The 24,245-nt window shown below is 46.7% G+C and overlaps 1 protein-coding gene across 2 annotated transcripts in view; it reads right to left on the reverse strand.

The window, feature by feature from the left end:
- The window catches only part of TLN1 (talin 1), a 1,223,782-nt gene that overhangs the window by 808,683 nt on the left and 390,854 nt on the right, over positions 1-24,245 (reverse strand). For both annotated transcript variants that reach the window (XM_069626724.1, XM_069626725.1), the window contains exon 5: positions 10,582-10,711. In XM_069626724.1, the coding sequence (XP_069482825.1) occupies positions 10,582-10,711 (130 nt within the window). The remainder of the gene's footprint in view (positions 1-10,581; positions 10,712-24,245) is intronic.

Genomic DNA, 24,245 nt, shown 5'->3' on the forward strand with positions numbered 1-24,245 from the left:
CAACACCTTTTCCTCCCTCTAGGAGCTGCATTTAGAGAATTGTTTCTGCTATATAAACAGTCCACGTATGACATAACTTGGAAACGTGTTTTAGCGTTGTCTAGGGTTTACTTTTTCCTCTCCTCACCTTAGAGCCTTAGATGCCTTCAATGCATCGAGTCTACCATCAGACAGCAGGCGTGAATTAAGCTGAAGAGAAGGCAGGATCGGTCTATGTCCTTTTTACTGCCTTTATACATACGCTGCTTTGCTATGCTTTCTGGGTAACCATAGTACATACTTGACGTAGATATTCAAGGTGTGAATTTACAATGAAGTATATTTTTCAAATATACCAGTGGGGTGTCTCGGGGGGGGGGGGGGTGGGAGTATGGGGAATGTGTATACTTCATTACCAGCCATCCTCTGCTACAGCTACCACTTTAGAGAGGTTGTTCTTTTTTTTGTTTGAAACTTAGATGGTTTTATATCCCTCACCAGGGTGCTGGAAAACAATATCCAACAGTAAGAGCCTAGCCAATAGTGAGCCTCTATACCTTACTTTGGAAAGCCAGAAATAAAAAAAAAAGCCCCCGCATATTAAGAGCCTGTCTGCTTTAGCTTCATGAACAAACTCATGAGCTGTGCAACCAGTTAACCCCTGCTCTTCTAGAGAATATTCATTTTGCAGCGCTGATTGGTCAATAAGCTCATGTAAGGATTTCCTCAATGTTTTGAATTCCTTCCTATGGTACTGTCAAGGCTGAATTCAGGAAGCAACCTCTTAGGCCTTGGCACGATTCATTGCAAAGCGGCAGATCTCAATATTCCTTGCCTCGGTTTAGCTTATGGACTCCTGACCAGAACAGTGCTTCCGCATTGCAGTTATTCACCGACAGGTCTGCTAGCCCTCAGGCCACAGAATGGGCCTGGTTTGTCTGAATTTGCATGTTTGGCTAAAAAGTATTCATATCTCCTTTCAATGCTTCTCCCCAGGTTTTCGAAAAACACTCTACTTTGCCTTTGAACTGTACAAATCTGAAATTCAGCACACTTCTCTTGCAATCTTTTCATTTTCTACTAAACCCTTCCATTAAGGGCATTTCATTTAATCAGAAATATGGTCCAGTGCCCCCCTGCAATTAAAGCACTGCTCCTCTAGCCCTGCAACCTTGCTTCCAGCACCACTATTGAATCATTAACCAGACTTAAATCATGTAAAATATCTAATTTAAACATTTTGGTCACCTACATTCAAAACTCGTGGACTTTTTTCCAGGCTAATACTCTGGGTTGTGGATTCAGTCATGAATACCCAAATCCCATCATAAATCAATCTATATCCGCTCGTGGATACTCTACACTCCCAATTCAATCTCAGAAAGGCCATGGCCCTTCACAGCCATGCAGTAGGATTCATGCTTCCAGAGTAACCACCCTTAAGTCACAATGGACTTCTAAAACCAGGTTGCAAGTTTAAGGGGAAAAGCGTGAAGCTAGCTTCTGTTCCCTGAAATGTAAATAGGCTGAAGAAGCATGGAGTCTTCTAGAAATATACAAACATCTGACAAGCTAGTGGACCATGCAGGAAGCCATGTAGGGTGACCTGCAGACGAGAATTAGACTACAGAGGCCCTTCAAGGCACCAGGCCACAGAGTCTTTGGAGCTCCACAGGGGCCACTCCAAAGTGTTACTTTGCCAGTGACGCCATAAATAGACACTCAATGGGAAGCTAGTTTAAACAAATAAACAATACGGCAAGTAAAAGGGAATTCAGATAGGTCGCAGACTGTCTTGCAACTTAAAGGGGGGAGCACTATTGTTTTAACACAGTACAAATTCCTTTTACCGACAACTCAAAATAGGGAGCAAATTATTCCAATTTCAAATCTTATTTGGAGCACTGGTGATCCCTGCATGAATCTGTCAGTTACCATTTTCCAAAGAAATTCAGATTCAAATGAATGAAGTGCTACTGTGTGGTCCGCATCGCTCAGAAGAGGGCAGCAAACTTGGTCCCAGCTCTCACACTATACATTTGAGTGAGCGGGTTCCATCTGATAATGTCCCCTGGGAAAAAGTCACCAGGCAGGCAACGTTTTTCCATGCACCCCTAAATGCCTTCCCCCACATATTCTAGAATGGGCACAGTTTATGACCAGATTATATGTGCACATTGCCGCCATGCAACATGTGGCTGGCACCATGCATTTGCTCACTGACCAGGACCCTGCATATATATGTCTTGCCATGCAGGAAGTGGCTGGCACCATATACATGCCATCTGACTATGACCCAGTTTATGTATGTAGTTGCCGCCATGCAACAGGAAGCTGGCACCATTTTATCTGCCCACTATGCCGTGGTATTTGTATATCCTGCTCCCGCCACGTAACATGTGGCCGGCACCATGTACTTACCCACTTTTGTATTAATTTTTAACTGTAAGCACTTTTGTTTTCTATCACTGTAACCTTTCAGGTAAAGTGCCTTTGTACCTCAAGGTATTGGGTGCTATATAAGAATAAATAAAATAAATTAAGTGGTTTTAGGAGCTGTTCAGAGTTCTCACCAGGCTGTTACAGTTACCTCCAAAAGAACAAAAGATGCAGATTTCAGTAGTGCAGATCCTTCAGGACATCACACGGGAAGGCAGAAAGATTGCTCCAGTGGAGTTCTCCACCGTCGGGTGGAGACCGGTGATCAGGTGGTGAAAACAGAAGCAGCACCAACACAAATTCACTTGAACTGAGATGGCCGATATTGTGAGGACAGGCGTCTTATGGAATAAGCTGAATATCTTCCAAGTCCCCAGGCTCTGCTCATGACAACTGCTGCAGCGATGTAGCCCAAAAGGGGGCTGGACAATCCACCAGGTGTTAAAGATTTCCCTTTTGGCAACTTTCCCACCTTAGTTTCTGTGGACACCCAACCTTTGGCTTTTTGGACCTTTGAGGAGAAGTAAAGCCTTCAGCTTCACTTACCCTGCATTTTGTTAATTTGTTATGAGGAACCCGAACAGTCCTCCAGACTACCAGTACTAGGAAACTATGTTTCCCTTTCTATATTTTAAATCTGCTAACTTGTTAACATTACACACAGTATCTTACAAAGCAGTGGAATGGGAACCCTTTTGAATCAACCTAGCTTTTTACACTATGGATTTTTGGTTACTTTTATATGTGCCTTAAGACAAGCTGGTGGCAGCAGATACTTTTACAATTTGTTTTATTTCTAGTGTGAACAATCGCGTTTACCGCCTATGGCTACTACACATGGCTGGTCCCTTGAAAAATGGCCATGACACAGGATTTTCGCTTGCCTTGCAAGGTCAGGAAATCCCATATAAGATCATGCACTTGTCCGGGAACTCTGATGCTTTTGCAGGCTAGGAGTGTCTGCGCGCGTCTGACCCAACCTATAGGGATCCAGGCATAGAGAAGCTTTTTCAGCAGTGACTGGAAGGACACCTGCCGTCTGTGTGCAGTAGACATCACTGGAACGCGCCTTCCCAGTCATGTGAAGCATCCTGAAGAGGTCTGCATCAGTGAATCCTGCATTTCTTCATCACCAGGGGTTGCATCTGGACATGACCAGAAGAAACTTTGAACCGCAGCCCCTGGGCTACTGTCACTGGAACCAACGGCAGGAACGCCAACCTCCAGCGACACCAGTCAACCCATCCGAGTCCTGGGGGTAAGTAAGCAAAGCATTTCTCTCCACCAGTCTTCCCATAAGGTAGCATTGGAAACCAGTCCCTTTATAGCTTAACATTCCATTCCACTGTCTTTTGGTTGTCAACCCTGGGTAGTACAATCTAAAAGATAAGAACACAGCTTACTTACCTAGTAGCCTTGTTGAATAGCTTCTTTGAACTCATCAACTACAGTAACTTACATACAGAGGTTGCATTCTGGGGAGAAGCATTGCGGCCCCTGCGACTTTTGGGCACTAGGCCATCTCCTCAGGGATTGGGCTGCTGAAGTTAGGGAAATTCACTTGTGACTTGGTGCCATCTTTACTGGATTAATTTATTTACCTCTCATTAAGTAATTGAAATGCATTTTAAGAGCCTATGCTGAATGTTTATACTTTTATTATTGAGTATTGTGTAACAATATCACATGCTAGCGCAAAGGCCTAGAATAAATATTAGTATATATTCCTGTCTAAATTAAATTGTGTGCTTCACTGTGTGGACTCATTGTGGACCCCTGCCACCACTCACACCCTCCTGAGAATAGCTTTGACTACCCTCTACTTACCTTGATTTTGGCTAACCTCTCAAGAGTTCCCTGTTAACAATAACTAGGGTGGCCTCATAAAATCTGTCAGCAAGGCCTGATTCTAGAACTGGACAGTCCACATCCTCTGGTGTCCAAAAATCTATTGCTGAAAGAATGTGATAAGTGGTTCTCCAGGTTAGAACAACCCTGGGCTGTTTGAGTGTTACAGATCGTTACCATTGGTGGGCTTGGGCTAGCGCCCAGCCTAAATCTTGAATAATCTTGCCAGCCCCCTCCTCTGGCTCACATACAAAGTCCACTTGCCTGCAAAAAAAGCAGCTTTCACTGGGAAAGGGGTTACCATATATGTAAATGCAAATGTGCACATGAAAAAGATCACAAAAAAAAGGTATAAATCACACTGCTGCCACCAGCTTGTATCAGGCATTTTGTCAAAGTAACCAAAAAGCCATCATCTACAAAGTCATAAGGAATATAAAGCATCCTAAACCCTGGCCCAGATCTTGCACAAAGCCATGCCAGTACTTTGTTTTGTAAGGCTTCTCTTGGTTCTCTCTCACATGGCTTCTCAACATTAGTAATAGTGAAATTCCTATGATCAAATACCAGATCTCCAATGGATCTGTTTTTGGGCATTGTCATATGAGATTTTCTTAATCGCAGACTCTGAATTGGGCAGTTTGGGTCTGATATTCATAGACCCATGTGTGCCATCCAGACATGGTTCAACTTTGTCAACAGCAGCGGAAGATAAAAAGTTACAGTCCTGTGGTAGCTAATTTTTTACAATGGACTGAACCATATGGTACTGTTTTCAGTGACAACGTTACTTTGAAACTCGGACAAGCTGACATATCCAATATAGTTTGTAAATAATTATCCACTTTAAGTGATAAGTCTGTCTGACAGGAGCTATTCACTTTATCAATGATAGAATGAACCACAGGTGATACGTTAGGGTCTATTTGACAACATTTTTCAGTATTTAAGGAGTGATGTCTTAGCAAATGAATGCAGAAGATCCAACCATACATCAAAATCATAACGAACATTGCATTTGTTTAACTCAATGATTATAGCCTTAGATTACCTCCAGGACTAGGGATTAATGTTTCTCTCAGAGTCTAAGAGAATGTAAGGTAGGATCGTAGTTGCTTTTAGTTCCCTCTTCATCAAGTCGGCATCAAAGATTCACAACTACTTTCTGGGTGGTTTTCAGATTTAGTTGCCCCAGTGGCTGTTGATATATTTACTTGTTGAACCAGTTCCTGGCTTATTTTATACACATCAGTAGCCTTATCAGGAGTACTACTGATATCAGAAGGCATCTCAGTTAGCTTGGCGTCGATTCTCTGCCTCCTATCTTCAGAGAGACGATCCCCATTGGAGATTAGCAACGCAACCACAAGATTGGGAATCATGGTATCATACTTGAGCAACATTGGAGTGTGAGTGTTATTAGTTAGGGGGTTTGAAAACCTTTGTAAGGCGGGCGTGCTAGGTACTGTCATTTGCATATAGAAAACAAAACCGCTGTAAGAACACACAGAAAGAGTAGAGAGTGTAACGCTCCACTAAACTAGGCAAGGCGTGTCTGCAGATCAATTTTACCATTCAAAACCTTGGCCCCCACGGAAGCAAGCCACAGTACCAACTCGGTGCCAGTGAATCGAATACCGCGCACGGTTCGCCGGAAGGATGTTGGGACTTCATCCGTCAGTCAAAATGCCTCTCCCCTCTGCAGTGTTTTGAAAAACTTGACGAGAAGGAGCAGGCCAGGTGATATTAGTCAAATTGAAACTGAAGAACGGGGTGATGATAGGTTCAATATACGCTCCTAATGAGAAAGCAGCATTTATCTCCTAGATTGCCAGAATCCTCTGAAAAACAGCAGACATTAACATCTGCATCCTCAAGTCAGACATGAAAATACAGAAAATAAAGCCCACAGAGGTCCATGACATGCAGACAGGTTTTGTCTTACAAATGCTGGATAAAAAAAATATTGAACGCTGCTTCTAAATGAAATGTGGGAGGGATACAAGAAAGACCCAAACTAATTTGGTCCATGGATGAAGAGAAGGAGCTAAACAGTCAAATTGTCATATCTTTTTGCCACCATAGAAATATTTTGACCAATGCATAAATTTAGCTTGCTATTTCACAAACCGGCTGTGCATATAACCAGTAATGGCTTCCTATCCAACTCCTTCCCCATTTTATGAAGCACCAGACAGGGCTACCTGCAGTCCGCGCGATTTCTGATTGCTCTTGAAACATGGGTGTAAGTTTAGGGGGGCACAGGGACGTTTGTCCCCCCCCCACCCCCAAATTTCATGGCACACCATTTTGTCCCCATTCATTTGGCTGGGGCACCTTTTCTTCAGTCATGACCCCCCCCCAACATTTTCAGCAAGGTTACACTGTCTTGAACCCTTGGCAGCGGTGGGGAGGCAGAGCCAAGTTATAGCTGGCAGCTCCACTGACAGGAGTAAAAGCACTACTCTATGCCGATTACATCACTATTATTAGCACCAATGGTGGGCACGGCTGCCAATCCAGTTGCTCGGTTCACTGGTTGATTCCAAGATTCAAGCCTATGTTCTAAGCAACCTGAAGGCTGCTTGCAGCCGCCTGCCATCGTCCCACCACCTTTGCTTCCCCCCACACCCTTACCCCACCTTGGCAACAGCGCCACTGCTGCCGCTGATCTGTATCCCCAGCTGCCATGGAAATGGAAGCGGGAGACACTGCTTTCATTTCCATGGCGCCCATCTTGGGCATTTGTTCGAAGAAAAGGGACGCCATGAGAGTGCATTCCGTTTATTCAAACAAAATGATTGCCACCAGCACCCTATATTTAAAAAAATAAAATAAAACACGTTCCAATGGCAATAACACACTTGCCGGTCGACTGGATCGGGTGGCCCTTAAATAACATGGGACCACAGCCATTACCACTTGATCCGGCCCGCCGGGGAATGTTTTATTGCACACAGACAAGTTCATTAGATGACCGATTTCCTTAATTGGAAAATTCTCAAATGGCATACATCTGAGGCCTTAACAAGGATATCAAATAACATGCAGTCGACCAGCTTTAGATGGGTCACCAGAAGCCTCGAATATCTAGGTATACAAATAAATAAGGAGCTGGATACCATCATAGAGGAGACTCGCAAAGAGGCCGGAGCGAAAATATGACTAACGTTCAAAAACGCACCACCCTCAATGTATCACACTGGGGTACAACCCAGTGTGTGAAAATAATGGTTACACCAAAATTACTGTACATCTTCTCTAGGTTACCTTTGATCCCCAGAAATTGTTGATGGCCCACATTTCACTCAAGATCTCTAACTTTACTTGGAGGAACTATACCTAGAATTGACACCTTTAAACTACAAGCAAATACTAGCATGGGGAACTTATGTTTGCCTAATATGTAACTATATTATCATGCTGCTCAACATTGTACAAAACATTGTCTCCACTTGGGCTAAATATAAAAGAACTAATGGCATCTTTACCTTAGACCCTCCCATAAGATTAACTACCCGATTCTAAAAGCTATCGCGCACACCTGGGAGGAATCCCACATGCTAATATAGATCTAACCCTTCATATACGCCAAGAAGCTAGCATTTTGCAAATCATTAACTTTGGGTGCGGACTCAAGAATAACAAAGGTGGAGCATCTCAAAGAGAACCTAGAAGCTCCCCCCTTTGAATCGTTAAGGGCAGACTTCAGGAAAATCATTAGAAATAGTGGAGAATATGGGAACCCACATCCCCAGAGAGGACAAAGTCGTACTGCACATCTGTTTTGGATTTTTCAGATTTCGACCTCAAAGCCCCACAAAACAAGAGGGGTTGCTGCAGCTTTCATGACTGCCAAGGTGAATATACTTTGAATGTTCAGAAGGCCCAGCACGACCACAGTTGAGGAATGGGTAAGGGAAACTAAGTTGGCCTCTTGAAACAATTATATACAGAACCAAGGAACAGGAGGCCGTTGTGGATTTTCAATCTGCCACTAATAATGAGTACTACAAACCCGACGCCAAGTTAACAATGCATTGCTACCTACTAGAGCTATATGTTTCCACTACGCTACACGTACAGAAGGTATCAGTCAGCTTGTCTTTAGAAAATGACCTTTTCATTTATTGTTAGCAAGCAGTGTTCCTAGTTAGTTTCCTAGAGTGTTGCCATTTGTACACATTATTGCATTATACTCACTAAAGATTGTTTTGTAAGCCAAATATTTGAGCAATATTTCCCAGACGCTCAAAGGGACACTCTTCAAACTAGGAAATGCAAAGGGTCTGTGACCAATTTATTAAACAATCTTAAATCTCCTATGAGAGTATGCAAATATGATCTTATAATGAATGACCTGGCTTTGCGTCTATAGTTCATGTCTTATAACTGCTCTATTGGAAAGTTCCTGTTGGCGCCAATGTTCCCTCCACCATACCTCCGTTTGCAGTCCCACCCTCCTCCAATCCCGAGAGACCCCCAGACTTATCATTGTATCATTTCAACGTATCCAACTAATTGTTTTATTGTATGATGAAATTGTGTTTTTGTTGAACGCAAATCTAAATATACAACGGAAAAAAAGGGATGGGTCCAGATTTACTCTGCTTTATTCTCTTCATTTTCCACTTCTAGTCGAATCTGATTTTTCCATCTTTGATTTCCTTTGAGAACTCGCCACATCTTTCCCGGTGGCAATGCCATTATGAACTGGTTTGTATGCCGTAAACTCTAGTGTTCTAACACTCTTTTTGGAATCCCCTCCCCCCCAAGGCAATTCATTAAGCAGCACCGAGGCTCCTATTTGACCTTAAGCTATACAACCATATCTCTTCTGCGGTTTACTCTCTACACTGGCATAAGTGACTGAAACTTGAGATGTACAAAGCTGTATACCTTGTCCTTAAGACTCTTCATACCAACAACTACATGTGCATAGCTACACATCCTTTCCACTATATACTCCTTCCAGTTGCCTCAATTTTTGCTCATGTAAATCTGAATTTAGGAACGTAAATCCTATTAGCCCAAATTGGTGGTAAAATTTCCTAGGTACATGTACGTCAGCTTTGCAATTCACCCTTCTCTACTCTCTCCGCTGTATTCTAAAATCTTGTTCCCATATGGAAAGAATTGAAAACCTGGAATTTTATCTAGAACTGATTTTTTAATCAGAATGATGAATCTCCAGTCTTCCCTACTTCAAATTTCAAATAGAACCACAGCACTCACTAGGAATATTCAATGGCCTTCATTTAAAAATGCATTAAATAGTAGTTGCAACAGAAAATGGCACAAATATCTAGATGAAAAATCTTTCCACTGTTCCTAAAACTGCCCACCCAACTTGGATTCATTGAAATGAGACCTTTATACCAGGTGGCGGTAGAATTTCTCCATCTACATTCCATGTTCATTTTGTTTCTTCAACTACATACACACAGGAATAAGCCATTTAGATTTATATAAACAAATGGCAGTTAATTAAGGGTTAGCAATTTCAAAGACACTGGTAAAACATTTTAGCAGCAAATCCAAACCAGCTTCCTATATTTATTTACAGCATCAGACAGAATGACATTGACCTATATACACATAGAGAATACAAGATCAAGAAAATCAGTAATACTGAAGACAGGATTGGAAACAGAACTGCAAGAAAGAAAACTAAAACCAGGAAACAGGCCCTTTCCTGCTACACATCTTGTTATGTAGAATAAATTACCACCACATTTGAGACTGGCCTCATCAATCCAATACTTCTGGAGGAACCTTGAAAGCCCTACACTTCTAAGAATATCTCTCCAATTGCTTTACTGAGCCTCTACTTATTATGCCACCTTCCCCTGCTCCCCACACCCATCCACACTCCTCTGCTACCTCAGCACCCTACTTGCAGCCCTCTGCATGCATCCGATATGAAGAGCACCCTCTAGCTTCCCGGTTAAGTTAGAAATACCACAAATACAATGAAGATGGCATCTGAGCATACAGTGTGGCCCACCCATCAGGATGGGAAAGACGCCATGTAAACAAGCACACTACATTGCCCTAAGAACTTGTAACATCAGCAACATATTTATAAGAACATTCTCAGACAACCAAATCAAACTACCCAACTGAAATCAGAATGCTGCCCTTTGAACCCATCCTACGAAGATAAACTGAAAATCGTATCAACACCTACAGCTCGCTGATCCGCATGATCGTAGCACCTCCCCAGCAGGGAATGATCTTCATATAAAATGTCTGACGCAGAATTCCCTACCCATCATGCCACACATGGCCCCAATAATCCTCCCTTGCTCTTACCTATCCTGGCGCAAATTGTCATGAGGATGTCACAGACTGTTTTGGAGTCATCCACCATCACAGTTTTCACAGTCCCATCCAACATACGAATCTTCAGAGGTCTTTGTTTCTTTTTGTACTCCAGAGTGTCCTGTTAAGACAAATGCCCCAGTCTGGTTAGTGAGCACAGAAACAAGTCAACATTTTGCCTGCAGTTGCAGTACATTCTAGAGTGAGTGGTGGACTGAGGCTGGAACTGAATGGAATGGACTTTAAGCATGCTAAAAACAAGATGCTTCTACTAGAGTAGATCAAATAATGTTTTCATCGAGTTCTGTAAAATCTCTGGAGGGTAACCTGTCAAAATGGCCAGTGCAGTTTGAAATATCAAATATATTAAACTTTGATTACAACTGTTATCTGCAATCCAGCCCTTAAATGCATGGTAAAAACCGAACCCATTCACAAAGGCACTGCAACTATTGTCAATTTGTAATTGGGAACAACAGCAGCAGGAAGACCTTTCATTTACTGTGATCAGTGCTTCATTTGTTGGGAAAGACTGAACTGTAGGACTTATTTCGACCACCTCCTTAGGGGCGTATGAAGAGATTGGCGGTGCCATGAAAATAAAATGCCAGTAACCCACTTCTGCTGCACCACCAATTTTAGAGTTTCAAAATGAAACTCAAAAGTCACCTGGTTTTATGTGGCGGAACAACTTGTTAACTGAAGGGCTGGAATGATGCTAAATAATGTGAACCCTTTGTGTTACGACATGGGGTAATGGTATTCAAGTTTGGAAGCATTCCAAAGGAAGGAATACGTTACTTACATGTAAACTCAGGTTCTCCAGCATTGGTTTCTTTCATAGATACACATGCTGTGAATATTCCCCCGTCAGCCTGGGAATCCTCTAACAGAGCAGTTTAAACTGAAACTTTCAGTCACCGTTATGCTCTAGTACTGTCATCATGGGTCATACTGCTCTCAGCCTATAGGAACACCTCCCTTAACTCCGCCCCAGTCAGGCGTCTTCAGATTTAGCATGCGCACATGCGTAGTAGTAAAAGCCAAATGACGAGCCATGTGGGGTAGGTCCGAGGGTCACATGTGAACCTATGAGAGATACCAATGCTGGAGAACCGGAGTTACAGGTAAGTAACTGTTAGGCAAGAATTGATGTAGTAAACCTGAGGGAGACTACACATCCCTAGTCCTCTTGGTATCAGGTAACCCACATGTTGGTATAGGCTTGTACTACACGAGTTGGTAGTGTGGCTGAGCAGCCAGACTTCTCAAGAGGGGTTAATGTGAGCTGCAAAGCCGTAGCAATGAAATCCACCAATACAAGTAGCCAAGTAACACTCAAGGTTTCAGTTATGAATAATTATTTAACAGAAGTTTTTAAATAAGCATTCTTTAAAAATAGCAATATATGTTCCGATCAAATCTACTTCAAAATACTTTTGCAGAACACAAAGCTAGAATACTTTGTACATTCAGAGGTTTGCAGAAAAGAAAGGTTAAAAGGAAGGAAAAAGGTTAAAACAGGTTCTGGGAGCATGTGAGCACTTTAAATCCTCCAATGAAGTCTAGATAAAAAACCTTTCCCAGCAATAATAGTTAAACATCTAGTTATCACCTATGAGGGACAGTAAGAATCAAAGTCAAATGGAATAGAAGAGTCTGCAGGGAGGCAGGACAGCCAGTCTATAGAGCACACTCTATGGAGCTGAGGCACTTAGATCGCAAAGTCTTGCACAAAGTTAGAGAGTTTGTCCAAGAAAAATTACTGGAGTGGTCCAGCTGGCTTCTGTCTGGTTGCAGTGATGCAGATCCTGCGTACACGAGCCTCCGCCTCCCTCTTGTCTCCGTCTAGTCGTCCTGCTTCTGATGGGCCCTGGGAGACTCCTAGAGCTTCTGGCCAGATCACAGACGTTTCACTCTATGGATTTCTGGCCCTCGGTTCCTGCAGCAGCAAAGAAGTAAGGCCAGTTGGGGAAGGTGGTCCAGTGGAGTTCATCTCAGGTTAGTTGGTCCCACAAACCCAAGGGACGAAGTCGTCCGTACCGTAGCTTCTCTCGTTAATCATCAAAAGGAGTTTCACCACAGCAGCACGTCTTCACCGGGCAATTCAAAGGTCCAGGAGGATAGAGCAAGTTTCATTCACGGTTCCTTTGTCGGGTTGTTCTTCCCAGTGGTCGACTCCATCTTCAGTCCCAAAACTCTCGACTTTTAAGCAGGTTTCTCCCATTCGTGGACAGCCTAGCTGTCACTCAAACAGCAGGGTGACTGTCCTGAAACAGCCAGCCAGCCAATCAGAACTGAGTGCATTCAGGCATTCCTTAAGACAAAATGACAGAGGAGTTTGGGGCACCTCCCTCACCTCCTGCTCTTCCAGACACACTGGAGCCAGAGGCGGGTTTTAGGACTGAAGCCCACCAAAGGCAAACCGAACAAAGGGCTCAAACCTGGCTTGGCGCACAGAGTAAAATGCAAGAAAGACCTCACAAACAGAAAATTGTGAAAAAAGACGACTGGGGCCATTTTGACAGAAATGGTCACCCATGGGTGCTATACTGCAGCTGAGGATTTAGCCTGCGGTAGAAAAGCACAATGGTAGGAAAATTAAACCATTGCCACCAGCCATTTAAAGTAGTGAGGGTGACATACAAAATGTTACGAGCAGGTAGGGAAAGGAGCTACTATGTAACACCCCAGCACTCCACATAAAATGGGGTCTGCTGGACCTACAAAGAGAAAAGGTAAGTAAAGTCAATTTCACTTTACTATTCTTGGGAACAGTAGTTCACAAGAAAAGGTATTAAACCTTATGAGAAATCTAAAGGTTTTCTCTGGGACAGTGCACTGAAGGTGCTGTGTGTCACCATACAAAATGTAGATGCCTATGGAGTTTGTCAGACTACAAAAACAGGAATGTTGGTGTGACAGGCATGGAATGATCATCTGAGTGTTAGGTTCCAGATTAAGGGTTCCAAGAAAGTCAGTTGGGACCTCTAGCCTGGGTAGTGGGACCCAGTGTTTATATCCTCTATAGGTTATACTAAGGAACTGGCAATAAAGCATCTTAAGGAACCTAAGAAGTGCACAAAGGCGTCTATTACATTGGCAACGTTTTTTTTTTTTAAAGGACCAGGCTGCGTGCTGGTGAAAGGCCAATAAAGCAAGTAAGTGTCCTGGGGGGTGGGGCAGCAGGAAACGAGAGGAACCAGTGCTCTCCATCAAACAGTAAGTCCCACCGCCCGGCGCCCAGTGCTCCGGACGGTAAACGGTGAGCAGCGCTGAACAGAGCCCACCCAGGGCGCTGTATGAGGAGAGGCAACAGCAGCGCTGAGAAGAGGGGGGGGCCTCTGTGTAATAGTCTGAGTAGCGGCTCTGTATGAGGTCACATATATTGATATTTGCTACCGTCATTGGAGCAGTGTATCAGAGCGTGTGAAACAGCTGTATCTGTGCAAGGGAGGGATTACAGTTCTCTGACGTATTAGGTTGCTAGGAGTGCAAATAGTTTGGATAAGGAGAGCGCTGAACTCCAGTGAAAAGGGAGACGCTTCAGGGAGGAGACGTGTGGAAAATGTGCTTTTATGCATGAATGAGCACTCTTCAAAAAGCAAGGTTTGTTATAAGACTTTCTAAACTCAAGTACGATGTTACAAGCGACAAGGAACAGTGCCCTATACCTTATGGGCAGTTAAGCAACCGTTGGTCAGCTGGAGCTAAGCGAGTCTTCATGGTAGAGTGCTGAGTAATGACATCACATGGATTGCTGGGGAGTTGGCAACCAAAAGGAAATAAGTTAGGTCAACGTTCCAGTGACAGGGTTCAGCCCGTATAGTTCTCACTCAGTCCGTTGAGTCTCTGATGCGCTACGCAAGCAATGCAGGTTGTGCAAACGGAAGTCCCGCGTTGGGCTAGTAAAGGACCCAATTGTTGCAATGCAACAGGATTGGTTGCGTGAGCCTGGAACCACGGAATGCGCCTGAGAAGCAGGGTAACTTCGATAAAGCAGGCTTGAGAAGTCGTCTCCAATAGGTTTAGCAGTGATGCACAATGAGTCTATTAGGAGGAAGGAACAATCGTTGGTGTTACGAGCGCTGCGGAAGTCTATGCCGTGGTCAGCGAGTGTCACGCAGAAATGGTCTGAAGGATCGGAGACGGAAAAGCAGAGCACTTCGCAAAGAGGAGCACAGACCTCCAGGAAAGGATGCAACTTCCGAGAAGCAAGGGAAGTTTCGAGGAGGTTGGCGAACTTCTCAAGAGGTTCTGTCTTGAATTGCCGCCGACAATGGGAAAAACCTGAAGTAAAATGGAGGAGGCAGCACGTTAACCGCTGCAGGGCCCTCAGGCAACCTTTTCCCCTCCCCCTGGGAAAGGGGAGGTAAGGGGACGGAACGGCGCCAAAAACCCCAAAGCCCGCAAAGGGCGAAACAAAGGAAGGGGGCGAGGTGAGCCTCCTTATAGTCGGCAGTGTCCGTCTGCAGAGACATCTCGGTCCTGCAGTGGGACCCTGCCGACAACTCGCTGTGCTGAAGGAAGGATTTCGTTTTTTGTTTTGAGGGATTTTGTTGAGGGTTGGCGGACGGAGTAGTGCACAGAAGTCTCACCCTTCTTGGTGCGTGGAAGAGCAGCGCGAGTCAGCCAGGGACAAGAGCGACACGGAGCAGCAACGCGAAGGTACAGCTGACTACGGTCACGAGGACGGAAGCAACCGGAAGGCGGGGACCAGGAAGCTGGCAGGGGAGAACGTCGGTGCGGGAAAAAAACGCAGGGTCGGCTTGAAGCCGCGGCCCCACACATTCGAATCGGGCCTTGATCCCACACCGAAAGCGCCTAGTGTGAGAGCCGCGGCCCTGCCGGAAGGACCCGGACGGCGCGAGCGGGCAGCCGCAGTTTGCAGGCTGCTGCAATCCCGCACCGTGGGCTCCGACTCATCCGTGTTTAGAGCCGCAACCCCGCTGGAAGGCCCGGACAACCGGAGCGGTCCTCCACAGGCGGCCCATCTGAAGCACCAGACCGCAGGTAATCAGCTGGGCAAGGAAGCGGACGGGCAGGCAGGCGCCTGCACATCGCCCCATAACATCCCACCGGCTTCTCCAACAGGCAGGGCCAGACTGCTCGTCTGGAACAACGGGCAGGGAACAACGGGCAGGGAGCAAAGGGGCCCGCACACAGCTCTTGAACACCCCGGCCCAAAAACCTACCAGGGAAGGCTGGTAACAGAAAGGCAGCCAGCGGAAGGGGTGCCAGGGGATAAGAAAGACGGTGAGCAGCCACAGGGAACAGCAACAGGCTACCCAGTGGGGAAAGAAAGCAGGAAGTCGGTGCAGCAAGATATCCACAAGCGATGGAGCTGGCAGCCTTTTTGGAAATGGCCAGGGCAGCAGCAGCCACACATGGGCCAGACTGGATGACGACAATGGTGGCCCAACCGGGGCAGGGGCAACAGGGGCCCAGCCAGGTGGTAGATAACTCAACACTGATGTTTCAGGACAGCGCCAGCGAGGCAGCAGTGGTGGAGGTGGTGATACACAGCGTGGAGGACGACGAAGAAGAGGCGGTCCAGGTGAAGAAAAGGAAAAGGGCAATGACGGCGAAAGCCAGAGCAAACAAAGAGCAGGCCAGCAGCAACAAGAGGCCACGACAGAAAGGGAGGGCGCAGAAGGATGTGGCCTTAACGGCTCCTACACCTGCTGAGGCTCCAGGGAACCATGTGAGCCCACCAGCACTCCTGCAACCAAAACGGTGGAGGTAGCTGGGGAAGGAACCACATCCCTGGAGATGGTGAAAGGTATGGTGATGGAATGCATGCAAGCATGGGGAAAGAATGGGCAAGCGCTAAATGTAATCACTAATGCTGGTAGGATTGAGGGGATGTTGAATAGTGGGGGAGCATGGGCTCAGCAAGGGACACCCCAGGGGTCAGGAAAGGTCCCCAGTGGGGGGGGATAAGTCAGTTGCCTCAAAATAGCGGGATTCCACCCAGGGGGTTTTTGTCAGTCGGTCTGCCTAGCGCAGATCCACTGGGTGGGGGCAGTCAGTCTCAGACGGCCACGGCAGCAGGGGCACCAAGAGGGCAGGAGTGGTGGAGTCAAGTGCCAGGAGCACCTAACACCACGGGGGCAGCGCAGCTGCCGGTACCGGTGACCCCAGCAAGTGCACAGGCGGGCTAGAATGGAGGGGGGGCTGGGGCGGCCTTGTTAGGGGTTCAGAACACAGCTCAACTTCCAGCTGCAGGCCCGAGCAGCTGTGGATCGGGGGGGGGGGGGGCGGGGGCAGGCAACCCAGTATGGTAGGCCAATGCCAGGGTTTGCTCCAATGCGGGCAACAGTGAATTCTTTGATATTGCACATCCCATGGGCGGTCAAAGAGGTTGTGGAGGAAAGAGTTTATAGAAATCTTCGACTTATTGGGGATTGTGCCCGTGGGGGGGGGGGGGGCCTGAAAGAGCTGTCCGAAAAGGAAAAAGAAAAGAGGTACAGGGAGAGCACCAAGGTGGAACACTCCATTAACAATTGGCTCAAGGCATATAGGATGTACATGTCAGTGATGTTGGAAAACTACCTACAGGATGCACTAGCAATGATAGCGTATGAGCAGCACGTGCATGACTTGCATCAGAAGTATGGGGGTGATGGTTGGTTGGACTATGACTGGGGTTTCAGGCTGAAGATGCAAATATGGCCAGCAATATCATGGGATGAGTGGGATGTCTGGGGATACATCAACAAGGTGGCACCCTCCAGGGAGCCAGAAGACAAGCCGCAAGGGGAGAAATCCCGGGCTTGTGGGGGTAGAGGGGGGTACACGCAGCGGGGAAGGGGGTCCTTTTGGGGGCCCTCCTCCTGGGTGTCTCGGGCAGCAGCCCACCAGGGGGAGCAAGAGAACTGCTGGAGGTTTGCAGAGGGCTACTGTTCATATAGTAAAGCATGTAGGTACAAGCACCAAAGGGGCCATGGCGCCGGTCCCCGCAGAACCACCCCAGGCGAGGCCAAACACAAAGACAGTAGCAAACAAAAAGAGAAAGCAAATAGCGATTGATGTTCCAGCAAAGCAATACAATGAAGGGGAAACTGTAATTGACAAAAATGTGATTAAATGGAAATTACCCACGCCGGTTAATCTGCTTGCCATGACTCCATTTTTTCATGTATATCACAATAAGGTTGATGCAAAGTTGCTGTGGCAAGGGTTTAGGTGGGGTTTTAAAATCCCTGAGGCAGGTAGCCAGGGGGAAAGAGGCGGCCAACCTCCGGTCAGCTTTAGAGAGGCCAGAAGTGGTGCAGAGGAAGGTTGAAAAGGAAGTGAAGCTAGGAAGAGTGGCAAGCCCATTTCCTGGGCAATCTGGTTATATCTCCGCTAGGGTTGGTACCAAAAAAGGAAGAGGGCCAGTTCCGCCTGATCCACCACCTGTCCTTCCCCGAGGGTCAGTCGGGGAATGACGGCATACCAGAAGAGCTATGCAGGGTCCAGTACGCCTCACTAGAAGATGCGGTACAAATGGTGAAAGCAGCAGGGGAGGGGACTCTGTTGGGGAAAGCAAACAGTCAGCGTTTCGTTTACTGCCAATCCACAAAGACAGTCACCATTTGCTGGGCTTCAAGGTGGGCAACGACTACTATTACGACAGATGTCTACCAGTGGGCTGCGCAAACTCATGCGCATATTTTGAGGCGTTCAGCACCTTCCTAGAATTTACTGTGAGGCAAGGTGCCAGGGAAGGGGGAATTGTGCATTATCTGGATGACTTCCTCTTCACAGACAGGAAAGGGACGGGACGGAGGAATGCAGGGCTCTCATGGAGGAATTCCAGGGGATCATGGGGCATTTGGGGGTTCTTTTGGCGCCAGGGAAGACCATGGGGCCGGCCACTACATTGACATTGCTGGGGATTGAGATTGATTCAGTCAAAGGCGAGTGTAGGCTCCCACGGGACAAGGTACAAAAACTACAGGTCATGATACGAGCCCTCCTTGGGGAAAAGTAAGGCAACCCTGAACGAGTTGCAATCTCTGGCAGGAAACCTCAATTTTGCAGGAAGAGTAATACCATTGGGCAGGGTGTTTGCCAGAAGCGTGGAACTAAAAACAGTAGGGTTACAGCACGCCACTCAGTAAGTCAGGTTAGGAGCTGAGGTAAAGGAGGATCTCAGGATGTGGGATACCTTCTTAACAGAGTACAACGGGGTGGCGATCTGGCGGTCAGACTGGGCAGACAATCAGAGGCTCAAACTTTTTACCGATTCCTCAGGGTCCCTGGGTTTTGGTGCAAACCTGGGGAGCAGGTGGTGTGGCAAAGCATGGCCACTTGACTGGCACAGGAAAGATGTCACTAAGGACATTACACTGCTGAAGCTATTCCCTATAGTACTGGCATTCAAGTTGTGGGGGGGGGGGGACACCTAGAGAACAAGAAGGTTGCATTATGGTCCGACAACTTAGCAGTGGTCCAGATTATCAACACAGGGTCATCTAGCAACCTAAGGGTACTAAGGCTACTCAGGGAACTCACCAGAAGTTTGTTAGCTTTGAACATTGAAGTCAGGGCACGGCACATACCTGGTATAAAAAACACAGCCGCTGATTCTCTGTCTCGTTTCCAGTGGGACAGGTTCCGGGAAAGCTGCCCCGAAGCAAGGAAGGAAATGGCCCCGTTCAAGGAGCAGTGGTGGGGGATGATTGGGGTGATCTGAGCGCCTTGGTGGAGACAGCCCTGGCGCCGGGTACAGCTAAGAGGTACAAGGCATGTTGGGAACGGTTCACGCAATTCCAAGAGGAGGTGCGGCCAGGCGATAATGGGGAACACCCGGTAGGGCCTTTGTGGGCTGGTGCTGGAGGACGGGGAAGTCCCGAGCATGGGTGTCGTATCACTTGGCGGCCATAGCACATTACGCCAAGCTCAAAGGGGAGAAGGACCTCACCAAGGAACAATACATCACGCTGGCCATGAGAGGCTGGGCTAGGAAAACAGCACCAAAACCAGATGAGAGGCGACCCATTGACATTTTAAAACTGCATGGGTTAATTAAATGTCTGGACACCGTGTGTAACGGTGAAGCCGAGAGGGTACTGTTCACGGCTGCCTTTACGGTGGCATTCTTTGGGGCTCTCGGGGTCAGCGAGCTGGTGCCGGAGAATAAAGACGGCAAGGGGAATGGGTTTTTGCGGTAAAGGGATGTACAAGTGGGCAGCTCCCAGGTGGTCATCTATGTGAGAAGATCAAAGACTGATCAGAAAGGGAAAGGGGCGGCATTATCACTGCAGGCCATACAAACAAGCAAAGTATGCCCTGTGGCGGCGGCGGCCAACTTCCTCCGGCAGCTATCAGAGACAGAGGCACCGTGGCTCTTGCACAGGCTGGGTCCGCATTAAGCCGCTTCCAGTTTAAAAACGTGATGGGACAGGGCCTGGCAAAGATGGGGTCAACGGAGGGCCGGTTTGGGACACATTCATTTCGAATAGGGGCTGCCACCTCCGCGGCGGTCGGGGGTTTGGGGGCAGAGGAGATCAAGAGGTTGGGAAGATGCTCTTCGGGGTGTTACAAAAGATATATCAGGCCAGAAAAGATGTGAGTAACCATGCCGTTTCCTCCACTTCTCATTTCCCAGCGCTGCAAGGAAAGAGGAAGCGCACCGTGTGGGTAGTGGGGCACTCGTTCGTCTCAAGGGCCAAGGCGAGCTGGACTCGGCAGCAGGAGGAACTGACAGCCGGCGAGTTCCGGATTGAGCGGCACGGGGTGCCAGGAATGAGATTGGCGCAGCTGCAGGGTCTGCTGCGTAAATTGCTGGGTAGGCAACAGAAGCATTAAGTACTGGCAATTCACTTGGGTGGGAATGACTCGACCTGCCTGGGGAGGGGGGTTTTGTTGATTACGCTCTCTTTACATAAGATTTCGGCACAGTTGGGCGAAACGGAGATTATATGGTCAGAAGTGATTCCCAGAGCAGAATGGAGGGGGGCCGAGAACCATTCAGCAGTTGAAAAATCAAGGAGGAAACTGAATGGGGCCGTGGCAAAATTCTGCAGGGGCAGAGCCCACCACCAAATCAGGCATGGCCTAATCAACAGGAAAAATCCTGAATACTTTCTGAAGGATGGGGTGCACCTTTCGCCAATGGGGATGGAGCTCTTTTTCTGGAACATTTGTACCAAACTGCTGGAGTTGTGAAACAAGGACATGAAGAAGGGGAGCCACGGTGGGCGGTAACCCACCTAGTGGCGTGGCGGTTTTTGGGCGACCAAGCACAAAGGATAGACTCCGGACGAGCCAGAAGGAAACCAGAATGGGTCTTCGCTCTTCCGGACCAGCGCCTCTTGGGGGCCTAACAGCGGGGGCATCTGGTGGTAACTAAAGCTCAGCTTCCCCCAAAAAATAAACGGCGCTCTCCCCACCCACAGACACCTGCATGGGCAGGATAGGCTCAGGTGCAAAGGGTCGGGGCCTACTATGGAAACTATACAAAGGTATAGGGGGAAGCTAAGGCGATCCAACACGAAGCAAGCACCACACTTGCGGACTGAAGTCACAAATGTGTACAATAATTATGTTGTGATGGAAATAAAACTGCGGCCAAGTTTGCCATTTGAAATACCGTGTCATGCCAATTTCATTGCTCGAGTAGAAATGAAGCGCAGCGAAGGGACATGCGCAAAAGACTAATTGGTAATAAAGGCAAATTGACAAATGCAGGGGTTATGTGCATGAGCTGTTTGGAGACTGGTAAATTGGCTGTGGAGGGAGTACTGCCAAGTTTGTTTTATACGCCACCAGAATTGGCAAACTATATACTTTAAAAATAAGTGGTAAAGGAAAGCATTTGCAATAAAATGATTTGGGAATTTGCATTTTACGGTTATGCAATGTAATGCAATATGTATTAGTATCAGGTTTGTGTTGCAGAGGTTACGATGTGTAGTGTATGCGTCCTATGTATGACATGTATGCGTGGGGTGCACAGCATCATGATTAAACATTTTGGTTGGGGATTTACAGGATACTGCGTGGTGCACGCACACAAGGACTTTTAGCTGCAAGTTGCATTATGGGTGCGAAAGATATATGAGAAGTGCTATATCTCTAGCATGTGCTTTCAGCTGTAACATTTTGAGGCTTTGCAGGTGGGGTCTACAAGAAACTCACTTGTAAGTTAGGATGTACTAGTTTTCTGCCACAGGATGGCATTGGACTTTTAGGTTAGGTATTGATATTATACAATGTTAAACTAGTATCAACAAAGGATGTATGCCAATGATTGCATTAAAGATGGATTGGTAAATGTCGAACATGTTTGGTTAAATTAAGGTTTTGTTGCCAAAGTTAGAATTTGGTGTGCGAGTTGAATGGGTGTACTCTAGTATGCCACAGGACAATGTATGTCACAGGAAAAGCTGGGAGGTAGCGTCGCCGGCGCGAGCAAATAGAAGGACTTGGAATGGATACATGGTATGAGGTATGTCCTCTTATCTGATTAGGTAACTTGCAAGCTGAGTGGTGTACGATACTTGTGGGTTTGTTTATTCTGTAAGTTGTTGGGGTAGCGCCCTGATGGTTGCTGAGTTATTGGGGTAGCGCTCTAATGAGTGCCAAGTTGTTGGGGTAGCGTCCCAGGGTGTGTGGTCAAGCTTTGTTGATCTGGGTGGGTCAGTAGGGGGGTAGCGCCCTGACAATGTATGGGTAATTGGAGGTAGCGCCCTGTCTATATGCTGAAGTTATGGGGGAGTTGTCTCCTTGTTAGGATAGTGAAAGGGGTGCGCCCTAATCACAGGAGTGCAGTGTTTATGGCAAATAGATGTTTATGGCCAATGGAGTTTGTGAGAGGACTCTGCAGGATGTACAGGATGTCTTGTGAATGAACATAGGTGGAGGTGACTGGCAGAGGACGCCTGTATAGTTGCCTAATAGTGGAAAAGTGTAGGATGGTGTTCAAGGTAATGAGTTTGGTTCTTCTAAATTGTTTTGGTAATTTGTCACCTAGAACCTGTTCCTTGTATGAAGGTACAGGCTTTAGCACATTGACTCGTGTGAAGCTGTCATCAGGGTTGGGGGTGTGGGGGTCACACAAGTGATGTTGAGGATGGCTGGCTTGGTTTGGTTGTGTGTGCCCCATTGGCTGAGTCGACCTGTGTGTCATGTGTGTGGAATGTATGCAACACATTGTGTAGGTCCAGTGTGGTAGGTGGTGTAACCTGGTGTCTTCGTACTTCCATTGTGTTGCCTTCTTTGCAGGTATGGTGACGTATTTGTCCTCTTTGAGGTCGGGTAGCACTTCAGGGTGGCAGCCTGAAGGCCCTGCGGTGGCGGGCAGAAGGTGAAACTGTTGAATTGTGGTGGTGTAGGGATGTAGCTCGGAGTGCCTTGGATCTGGGCAGGTATGATTCTAGGGTGAGAGACTAGAGTGTTTGTGGCAGGAACAGACAGAAGGAGATTTGCAAATTTGTGAAGGGAATCTAGAAATGTGTAGCGGTAGGTTCTAGTTGCCATGTTTGTGGGGAGTTCCTAATGGAAGTAGCATTTTAGTGTAGGCACACGATTTGTTATGGATGTAGATAAGATGTGTATGTCCATTGTGATTGTATATATAAAGTAGGGAGATGTGCCGTATATTGGCTCCATGAATGCATGGAGATGGAATGTTGGTGTGACAGGCTTAGAACGAGTGTATGTTAGGTTCCAGATTAAGGGTTCCAAGAAAGTCAGTTAGGACCTCTAGCATTGGTGGTGAGACCCAGTGCTTATATCCTCTACAATTTATCCTAAGGAACTGGCAATAAAGCATCTTAAAGAACCTAAGAAGCGTTACATGTAGGCTTCTCTGGTTCCTTAAGTATAGTTTATTGGAAGTTAAATGAAGTTAAGATGTAGAGGATAAACTTTGGTCCCATTACCCAGGACAGAGGTCCCCCAACTGCCTCTAGTTGAACCTTGGCACAGAGTTTACATCCATACATTCCATGTCACACCCAGCTTACATCCGTACAATTCATGATGTCACGCCCAACATCCTCACAGGACATCGAGAGTTAAGCGAATTTCCCTCTCCCAACCACTCGTTTCTTTGCAAATGAGTGTAAAAGGTGATTCTCACAGCATTTTTTCCAAGGATCTAGGGTAAAAAACATTTTATAAGTGGTTATGAAGAGTGCCCATCAACCAGGTTTGGTTGAAGTTATTCATTTGTCAACAAAGCTCAGAAACAATGCAGCGTTTGATGCCACTTGAAAAAAACACTACATTTGATATGATACGGCATTTATAACACGCCTATACACAAATGTTTCAAGGGCGCAACGAAGCAAGGGAGGGGGGACAGAGGGAAGACAGACAACGATGTTACTAGGCCAGGTGTCACTCAGATTGTGTAAGTGCATGGGAAGGGGGGAAGGGAAGTAATGGACTGTGCAGTAATAAATAGCAATAATAAAAAAAAATACGGCCAGCTGGTGGCAAGTGCAAGGGTAAGTGCAAACATCAGGTGTCAAGTGCTGGTAGAGGGACTATAGGGTACAGAAAACAGTCTCCAAATGCAGGGGTTGCCGGAGAGGCAGTGCAGTTGTGCAACTGGCGGTGGAGGTGACATGGGCCCGATCAGAGGGTGGCCAGGTGACCAGTGCAGTTTCAGATTAAGCCAGGATATCAGCAGGGGAGAGGAGCAGAGAAAGCAGAAG

Source organism: Ambystoma mexicanum, chromosome 6p (genome assembly GCF_040938575.1).
Source record: "Ambystoma mexicanum isolate Mex_15411 chromosome 6p, UKY_AmexF1_1, whole genome shotgun sequence".
Lineage (NCBI taxonomy): Eukaryota > Metazoa > Chordata > Amphibia > Caudata > Ambystomatidae > Ambystoma > Ambystoma mexicanum.